General features: G+C 35.0%; 1 protein-coding gene across 1 annotated transcript; it reads left to right on the top strand.

Moving 5' to 3' along the window:
* The first annotated feature begins 3,156 nt into the window (after nt 1-3,156).
* LOC107086358 (interferon alpha/beta receptor 1-like) lies at nt 3,157-7,905 on the top strand. Its single transcript, XM_015377248.1, has 7 exons — nt 3,157-3,421; nt 4,171-4,291; nt 4,441-4,607; nt 4,716-4,861; nt 5,076-5,244; nt 6,396-6,514; nt 6,608-7,905. The coding sequence occupies exons 1-7, from the start codon at nt 3,358-3,360 to the stop codon at nt 7,475-7,477; spliced, it is 1,656 nt and encodes a 551-aa protein (XP_015232734.1). The 5' UTR covers nt 3,157-3,357; the 3' UTR covers nt 7,478-7,905.
* The last annotated feature ends 2,099 nt before the right edge of the window (nt 7,906-10,004 follow it).

Genomic DNA, 10,004 nt, shown 5'->3' with positions numbered 1-10,004 from the left:
AGAGAGCAGTCAAGCAAAGCAAATGTTTTAAAATACAGAATGCTCAATTTGAACCTTCCCATTAGATTCAAAAGGGTTGTTTTCTTTTGTTCATCCACTGACATTTTATTTTCATCCGGGCTCACTAGGTTTTGGTTTGTAAACAAACAATGGCGCACACAAAAAAACAAAGGTAAACCTGAATTTACCTGGCCAAACCACTAATCCTATGTTGTGAGCGGCTGCGGTATTTTAATGAGTCACCCTGTCAGCAGTGCAAATGTTTTGTTGCTTAGTTTTAACCCCCTCTACATGCATGCAGTATATTCCATCATTGTCATTTACACTTTTTTTTATTATATATAGCTTTAATCTGACTTAAGCAATAATTTTATTTAGTTTTGAAAGACTTGATGATCATTTGTGTAAGTTGTGCCCTACTGTACCACCACTAGAGGCTGCTATGTTGTATTCTTTGCCTTTCTGGCAGGGGAAACTCTTATAACAGATGAAAAAGCCCCTTTTTTAGGTGACATGCAGATGACTTCTGACATTTTCACATGGATCACCCACTTTTCACATTTACTCAGCAGTTCTCTGTCCAAGTTAAACACAGAAACCAAAAGGTGACAATAGCTAGAAACAAGCAACTGTTTTTTCTCTTATCGAACACCTACCAGGGAGTAAAAGTTTGAAAAAAAATCCCATGTGAGGAGGAGGTGTGAAGCTAAACTTAATGCTTAAGAGAAATGTTGTTTATCAGAAATGAAAAACAACCTCAGTTAAATGAAATGAAGTTCTGTAAAGCCTGGAGGGCATTTATATTTTCTTAACAATATAAAAAATTCATTTGTAAATGCAATAAAATAGTTACCTGCTGCTGTAATCCATTGGGTTACTTCATAGATACACTGAACCACTCAAATATACATGGGATCAGAGTGCATCCACCTGTACAATGTAGCATGGCAATGGATAAATGTAAGATTTCCATCTAGACATCATCATCTAGTCAGTCACGCTATTTAAATTGCATCTATTCTTTTAAATCTGAATTTTTATATTTCATCTGTTAGCCTAGTAGGGTACATTTATGTAAGCTAATATAAGAGTCTTAGCCAACTTATAGAAAGTGGGGGATAAACTACTCAACTATAGTACTTGAGTAAAAGTAGCAATATTCATGGTCGAATCTTACTCAACTACAAGTGAAAGTTAAATTCAGTACTCAAGGATATCTTGCATGTCTTAGTTCTTCTCTCTGGAGGTAATTACTACCTCCTCAGCATGCCAAAGTTCTGCATATGCCTGTTAATGGGCTACCATTTGACCCAGGTGTGTTGAACAAGAGGAATTCCTTAAACATCCAGGATACCTGTTCTGAAGGATGAAGTTAGTGAGAAACATATTGTGGCCAATTGCATTTCAAGGGAGAAAAAAGGCAACAAGGTATTACAAAGATAAGCTGAGACAAATTGAACGAGAAAAAAAAATAGCTTCCTAGAAATGCAGTGGACTAAAAAGTAAAATATTTGACTAGGAAATGTAGTAAAAAAAATATTCAAGTAAAGATACTCAAGAAATGTGCTTGAGTACAATATTCACCTAAATTTACTCAGTTGCTGTCTATAGGCTAGCCTTCAAACTCTTGCTAATGAATGCATATCAGCATAGGCTTAAGAGAAAAAGAATGGCAATAGGACATATTTGAATTTTATCGCACATTTACACTCTGATAAATGATGGTAAACACAATGCTGGAAGAATAGCAACTATTGTTAGAGAGTGACTTAACCCACAATATATTTATTTTAAATATGCAGTAAAAATGGTAAATTAATAAAATAAATGGGTCTTAAGGGTGTTATCCTATTGCTTAAAACTACAGCTTGGTATCTGTCTATATCGCAGCCCCACCAATGCACCTTCCAATACAAAGGCGTTGTGCATTTAACTCTGAACTTGGAACAGGGAAGTCAGAGGGAGATGATCTCTTAGGAGATAGCATTCCGCTCTCTCGCTTGTGGATTCTCCATTGTTTATACAAGGCCACTATGGCAACCATCACAACCATAAGAATGTATACTGTTATGGTATTCCAACTGCCAAGTACAGATGAAAGTGCTGCTCAAACCTGTTCCATGTTGAAACCACAACTTCAGACTTTTACTGGTCAACAGAAAGTTGTGCATAATGTTTGCATGTTTTTTTTTTGTTGTTGTTGTTGTTGTTGTTTTTTTTATCAGTATCATACAATATAAAGTTATATTTTTAAATACCTGAAAATCTTTTATATGTGTCTATTAGCTTTTCACATTTGAATAAATGTGTGCATGTTCTTTGTAAACATGCATAAACTTGGTCTGAAACGAGAATCTAGATGCATTACATTTCAAGTCTTGCAACTGGTTCTCAATTGGATCTAGGTCTAGATTTTTACTGAGTCATTCTAAAACAAACTATGGTTTAATCTAAACCACTTTTTTTTTTTTTTATTGGTTTTTCTTGACGTTTTTGTTCTAATGAATTTGCACCCCTTCCTCTATCTTCTTACCTTTCTACCAGTCTCTATGAGGTTTAAGAAATAAGCACTTTAGTAAGGGAACTGTATAAAAACATTAGAATGGATTATAAATGCATAATACCGGTATATCAACATACATTCATCCATTTTAAAAAATAACTGGTAATTCATTAAAAACAATATATTTGTGCTTAATCTCTTTTAATGCAGCTGTGCAAAAACCACCTGCACTGCAGCTGAGCATGAATGAGGTTTCTCTGATGGCAGGAAAAGTCCAATACAGAGTGCGCAAACATGCTCTCAGTGCCAGCAGGCAAACATTTACTAAGAATTTGAATAGTATATTTGTGTTATTTGTGTTTTTTTTTTTTTTTTTGTATAAAATACAATGTTAATTATCATTGAATATTAAAAAAGTTTTAAAGTCCTAAAAATGGAACAGGGTCTTCCTGACAGTTTTCTTTTTCCCCTCTCAGTCGGGGAGATGGACTTACCCCTTGACAGATAGATAGTAGATCAGTCTGTGTATTGTGACTGTATGGAAAGGAAAATAAGAAAATATAAAGGAGGAAGTAGAGGCTGAGCTAGAGGGAGAGATGTGAAACTAGCAACCACGTCACTGTTGCTGTCACAACAGGAAACTCCGTGAAAAGGCGGAGAGAATGAGACAGTCTGGCTTTTATGTTCTTTTCAGATCAATTGGTATCACAGAGGAGAAAGCCGAGTATCCTCGGGTGATATTTATCTAGTCTGAAGATGCTTTTAGTCGACCAGCGCTGATACTTGGAATGAAGGACATTTTTGGATGCTACTGAAGGGATTTTGACTGAGTGATTATCTTTCCAAAATTCATAATGGAGATGAAAAAGGAGGCACTGATTCCTCTTTTTCTTTTTTGTTTCATCAACCATGTTTCAGGTAATTAGAGATTTAATTTTTGATCTTAAGTCTCCTTTGACATTTAAATGAATTAAACCTATTACTATAAGCCGTCTGAGCATTATTGAAATTGTACAATGTTATTACAAGTGGTTTCATAAATCATGATGGGGGAAAAAATTCAAACAGTTTTGTGTCTTTTTTCCTCAAATATTAATGATAAATGATCGGATGAAGGTACAAGATAAGCCAGTCTTGATGTACTAATGATGATTTCACATGTCTAAAATGTTCCTTCTTTCTAAAACGTGGCTTTTATTTTTATAATCAGAGTTTTGCCCCCAAAAGAAGTAGAAATCTATCTATGGATAGGACAGTGTTACTGTTCTATAGAAGCTTAGCTGCAATTTGAACTGTAATTTCGATCCAGGGATTCCTAAACTAGACCTTTGGGTTGTTTGGGATATTTTTCTCTTTGTCCCGCATAAAGTCACACACCTAGAAACTGGTAATTCTCTGTTCCCTTTCAGGAAAAAACCCAGTGCATGTGATGATGATTTTCAGAATTTTGACTCCCTAGTCATCTAAGCTTCCTCTTTTTACTTTGGGTCAAAGCTTTGGAACACTGTCTAATTTTACCCTTCTCAGTATCTATTTAGCATAAATTTAGACAAAAAAATATTCACCCTTTACGCAAACCATGTAGAAGCAATTCATGTTTGGAAGATATTGAAGGACTCTGTGATAGCGCTTGTATACATTTTAATATGAAACATTTCTTGTTACAGGAGCAATCATCCCTCCACCTAAAAAACTTGAAGTCCATATTTCAGATGGGGTGGTTACGGTTTTGTGGGAACATCCTGAGGACGCCCCACCAGAAGCAGTGTATAACGTTCAGATGCGAACGTATGTAGAAAATGTAGATATACAGATGTTTTTGGATTGTTAATCAGTTTCCCATTTCTGTAGTTCAGCTTTCATGACACTCTGTATGCTCCTGTGAGTCACATTTTTCTTTTTCCTTTTTTATTGACCTGCAATTTTTCTGCCTCCAGGCATAATCAATGGGAGAATGTACCAAACTGCATGGGAGTCCGAATAAACTACTGCCTCATTAGCAATATATCTAACTATTTGCCAAAGTACCAAGTCAAAGTTCAACTGGTCAAAGGATTGCAAAAGTCTGATTGGGAAGTTAGTAAGAAATTTCTTATCAATGAAGGTAAATACTTTAATTTCACATGTGAATGTATCAAACTTCACTTAGAATAAGTTAATTTTGTAATTATTTTGTGCTTTTTTGTGATTTTTTCTTTTTTTTCTCTCAAAGGTGAATTGCTACCACCCTCCTTCACTTTGTGGGCTACATCCAGCAAACTTACAGTTTATGTTCATGAAAAACCCATCTTAAGAAAAGTCTTCCCATTTGGAGTTGCCTACACTTTATATCTCGAGGAAATTGGTGAAGTAAACAAGGTGAGACCAACAATAAGGTTTAAAAACAAACTGAATGACATTGGACCTTTAGAAAGCACATGACAACAATAAGAACCAACAATATCTTGTTGGCTCGCACATAAGACTGTTTTGCTGCAACTTAGTTATTAATGGCTCTTGAAAAAGAAATTGAAATTGGGTAAAACCCTGATGAGTTCATTTCTTTTTTTCTTTTTTTTTTTTTTATCAACAGACTACCACAGTTTATCTAAAGGATGATGAGGGAAAAGCTATGAGGACAAAGACTTTCTCATCTCTCCACTGGGGAAGAATGTACTGTGTCAGCGGGAAAGTTGAAGGCAATGGTGGCCTCAACTCCAGCCCTGTGTCTGAAAAACAGTGTTTGTTTCTCCCAGAGCAAGGTAAAAAGGCCAATCATGTTTACTCTTTGCTCTAATTTGGAATGCATTTTAAAAAGTATTCATAATCTGCTCATATTTACATTTGGTAATGATGCTGCAACATAATTACATATATATATTTTATGTATTTCTACATGATAAACAAACAAAGTGAAGTGGAAAAAAAATTTTCATCAAAAAGTACAAAGTGTGGCATGGATTCATGCTGACTCCATTTACTGTGATGTCATTGTATAAAATACAGTGCAACTGAATGTCTTCAGAAATTACTGTATTAGTTAACATTATATAACTGCAAAACCAACTAAGATATGACTGTCACCTAAACTAAAACGCCAGGCAGTAAGAGCATTTATCAGAAGAACCTGCCCTTTGTGGAGGGATAATAAGAATAACACCACTGCTAAATCTTGTTTTAATATAATTTTTTTTAATATCCTTTTTTTCCTTTGCAACATGGCTAATACAAGGAGACCAGTAAATATGTAAAAAGAGGTCCTCTAGTCAGATAAGACCAAAGCAGAACCTTTAGATATTAGGTGTTCCTGAAAACTAACAAAGCACATCACTTTGAACACATCATTCCCTGGTTTGAACTACGTAGGTGGATGGATCATCCTGGTCTAGAGATGCACAAAATGTAATACTTGACCACCTCTGTGAATCACAATTTTAAACAATAAGTGTAAGGATGAACAATAGTGAAAGTCCTGACCTTAACCGATTTGAAAAGATGTGACAAATAAAACCTGTTTTCAGTCTAAATGAGCTTTAGTTTTTTGCTAATAATGGTAACTTCTTCAGTCTCTAGATGCATGAGCAAAGTTTGTGTAGGTATACTGTGAAAAGATTTCCCTTTGTAACTGCAGTTGACTACAGATTTTCTCTACTATTTAAAAAATTAAAACTGCATATTGTTTTCTTTCCACTGAACAGTTATAAATAGGCCTTTGTGTTGATCAATAACCCGAACTCCTTACAAAATCCAAAAAGTTTGCATTTGTGATAAAAAAAAATTAAAGGCTTCTTCTATGAAAGCATAACATTAGTTACTGAACTTTTTTTTTATGTTTGTAAAGTTTTGCCTTCATCTAATTGCATACATGCTCATCAGTTTAAAACTTTAAACATGATTTATTTTCTTCTTTCAGAATTTTATATCATTGCTGCATCATCCTTATCTATTCTGGGGATCATGGCCTTTGCTATTGTTATTACCAGCATTGTGTTGTGCTACCTGAAACGCCCTGCAAAAACACCCGTGGCTTTGGTAAGACAAACTTGAAAGAATTTGTCCAAATTATGATAGTAATATGAAATCAGAGGCTCATAATTCCTTTGTCTTCTATTTCCCCTTATGTAGAAATCACCAGTAAGTGGCTGGATGCCACTCTCTGTTGCAGAAGGGACCATGGAGGTGGTCACAGACAAAGCATGGTTTCTTTCCAGTTACAAAATCAATACCAAACCTATAAACCTCCCTGAAACCACCATCACAATAACAGACAATGGTGAGGAGGAGAACAGAAGGACTAGCTTGGACAGCGGCGTCAGCGTAGAAACAGACCCTGCAGCGAAAAGAGGACAATGTCCTGCAAGACAAGAGGACAGTGGTTGTGGAAGCATGGGAGGACCAGAGAGCTCTTCCAACAGTCACACGGATTATCCTTTGCAAGATGAGAGCATGGAAGCAGATGATATCAGAAAGACAGAAGACAGCGGGATGGGGTTGAGCTGCCAGATGCATTCTTCTTCCTTGAACCTTTATGGTCAGGACACAGAAACTCTTGTGGAGACTGTCATTGTGGGAAATTACCGGACCCAGAGCCCATCTGAGATCCAGATCCAAAGCAGAGATAGTGAGGACATGTTAAAACAGATCCCTGCACACACAGTTTTAGCGGAAGTGGTAGCGGGATATAAAGCCGGGCCTCAGTCCTGTATATGTTCAGAAACAGGCCAATGCACTTGGTGCCTTAGACATGGCCTTTACAGACCTGAAGAAACCAAACTATGCAGAACTGTTTTTATGGAGGATTTGTTGATTGACAGAAAAAGCGAAATGGTGGACTCAACCACAGCTGTTAAAACACACATGGACTCTGTCATAAACTTCGAAACAACATTATTACAACTATCTGAGGCCTTTCCTTTGCTTACATCAACATTCGAAAAGGACAGCAATATGAACATTTCCCTTTCTCTTTGTGACGTGGAACTGACAACTGACTAATATCCAGTGGAATGAAACACTATTTATAAACGCCTTCTGAAGGAGCCTGACGTACGCACAAGTCAGCCTCAAAAACAGAGGCCATGGTTGTTGCGAAATACTTCAGTGTTTCAGCTGGCAGGTAGAACAGATACTGGACACAGTTCCAGACTGTTAACCGTCTCTGATGCCAGGGAACCTTGTTGATTGAAGACGTTCGTCAAAACCTTCCTCTTTGGGTACATTATAAACTGACTTAATAGCACTTGCAGGAAATGAAACCTGATGAGCAACTCAGTGAAGTAACAGTTTGACAGTTAACCGCTTTGGCATTTGATGATTTTAACTCCCCCAACAATGATGCTTGGTGTGAGTTAGATTACTATAAACACAGAGTGCAGTTTTTTTTTTTTTTTTTCAAAAGCGTCTGTTTTCTTTGGAATCGAGACTTTTTCTTTTTTTTTTTTTTTTTTTCAAAAGCGTCTGTTTTCTTTGGAATCGAGACTTTTTCATAAACTCTTACATAATCAAAATAACAATGTATATTAAAAAAAAGCAGAGACATTTATTTGTTTTTGACGATGTTCAACATTACTGTTTCTGCTTCAGTCTCATCTGCCTCAGCAGATAACCTTTTGAAATCATGTTGAGAATATAAGCTGTTTCTGAAAATGAATAAATATTTATTTATTGTTTGTGTTGGTTTATCCTTGCATGTGATAAAAAGAAAACTCTCTTTGGATTGTTCTGTAATTTTCCACCATTTTACATGCCATGGTTCATTGAGGAAACAAATGACACAAAATTTATGCAAGGAAAACCCTGAGAAAAAAAAAAAACTACTGGGGGAACACAAATTGCAATGTATGTGTCAGCATCAGGGAACCCCAAATGCAGATTAAGTACAGGAACCAGTGCTGTGGTTTTTTTTACATATCTAAACAAGGAAACAGATACTTCCTCTGCACTTACGTCCACGACATTTGAAAAAGTCCCACAGCACAGTTCTATATCATGTCTTCATATCATGTCAATACATAACACACAATTTCCAGATGGTGTAGAAAAACAATGTGTGGCCTATTTCTTTTCTTTTGCACTGAAGGGGAAGTGGGACAGATTTTGGCTTTTTCATGCGGAATGGAAAAAGAAAGCCTTTTTTGATCCAATAAATGTCACAATGTTTTAGCACACGTGTCTACCAAGTTTCCCAGGAGCCCATTTAATGAGTTCAGTTTTTCCGCTCACATATTTAAATCTAAATAAACAGAAATGGTAAACTCTTGACTCTATATACATCCACGTTATAAAAATGTTAAATAGTAAAACAAACATACTTTCTTATTATATATATATTTTTTTAAATACAGTTGAAATCAGCTGTTTGAATATTAAAAGATATTAAAACAGACTAAACTTTTTCTATTTATAACTAGACGTGTTATCAAAAGGATTTATTTTTATTATTAATGTTTCTAAAAATAATTTTTAAATGTCTTAAATTTAAAGTTACTGAGAATGTAATAGTTTTATAGGTGTGTGTGATTTTTACGCAGAAATATGTATTAAAAACAGTGCTTATTTGTATGACATCATGAAAAAACAAACAAGTTCAATATAATAGAAATAATATAAGTAATGCACAAATATTTATTAGGTAACAAAAGCAGGGACCATTTTTAAGATACTAGCTGCAGTCAGAAATTAATTGTCATGCCGGCAGTGTGCTGTAATGGACTAAAAAGCTATTTAGAAATGAATAATTAATAATTTTAGAAGTCAGATTAGCAAATTGATTTAATTTTAAACACATATCCTGTGATAGCATAAAATAAAGCTTTAGTAGCATATAAAACATTGGGTAAGATCCGTACTAAAAGTGTATGTATACCCAAAAACCAAAAAAAAATAAAAATAAAATAGAAATATATATATATATATATATATATATATATAGACATACAGTATATATAGAAATTATGGGAATGAGATAAAAAAATCACAGGTGAATTCAATATTTGTGTACAAGGTTATGATGTGTATTCTACCCCCTACCCAATGTTTAACCCTGAATGCACAATGCAGAGGACCTCATATGTTAAAGGTGTCTCCATGACCCATCTAATCACTGCTCTTTGGTTAACAATGGACACCTTGGAGAAAAGAGCAAACAAAATATCACCAAACAGTATCAACACTAAATATCATGTTTATTAGCCACAGAAGTGGAGTGATAAATACAATTTTTTTTGCTTCTCAAAAAAAGCTTTTGGAGAAGCAATGATTAGTCGTGTCAGCAATATCCCAGACCTATGTATAATTATAAAGTATCCCATAGTTTGTAAAAGTGGCTTCCGTCAGAGAGTTGATAAAGTCACACCATTACACAGTCAACTGTGAAGTTTAGAAATGTAAAAAACAGTTATTTAAACATTTGTTTAGTCTAATTGAAATATCCAAGTGTTAATCCCTCACAATAAATGGTGGAGATTCAGGGTTCCTAAATTCAAACAGCCAGTGTGTGTGTTGGTTTTAAAGTGAACACTTA

This window comes from Cyprinodon variegatus, unplaced genomic scaffold (assembly GCF_000732505.1).
Source record: "Cyprinodon variegatus isolate N-32 unplaced genomic scaffold, C_variegatus-1.0 Scaffold150, whole genome shotgun sequence".
Classification (NCBI taxonomy): domain Eukaryota; kingdom Metazoa; phylum Chordata; class Actinopteri; order Cyprinodontiformes; family Cyprinodontidae; genus Cyprinodon; species Cyprinodon variegatus.
The sequence above is the reverse complement of the archived record's forward strand: the minus strand, read 5'-3'. Positions and strand labels throughout refer to the sequence as shown.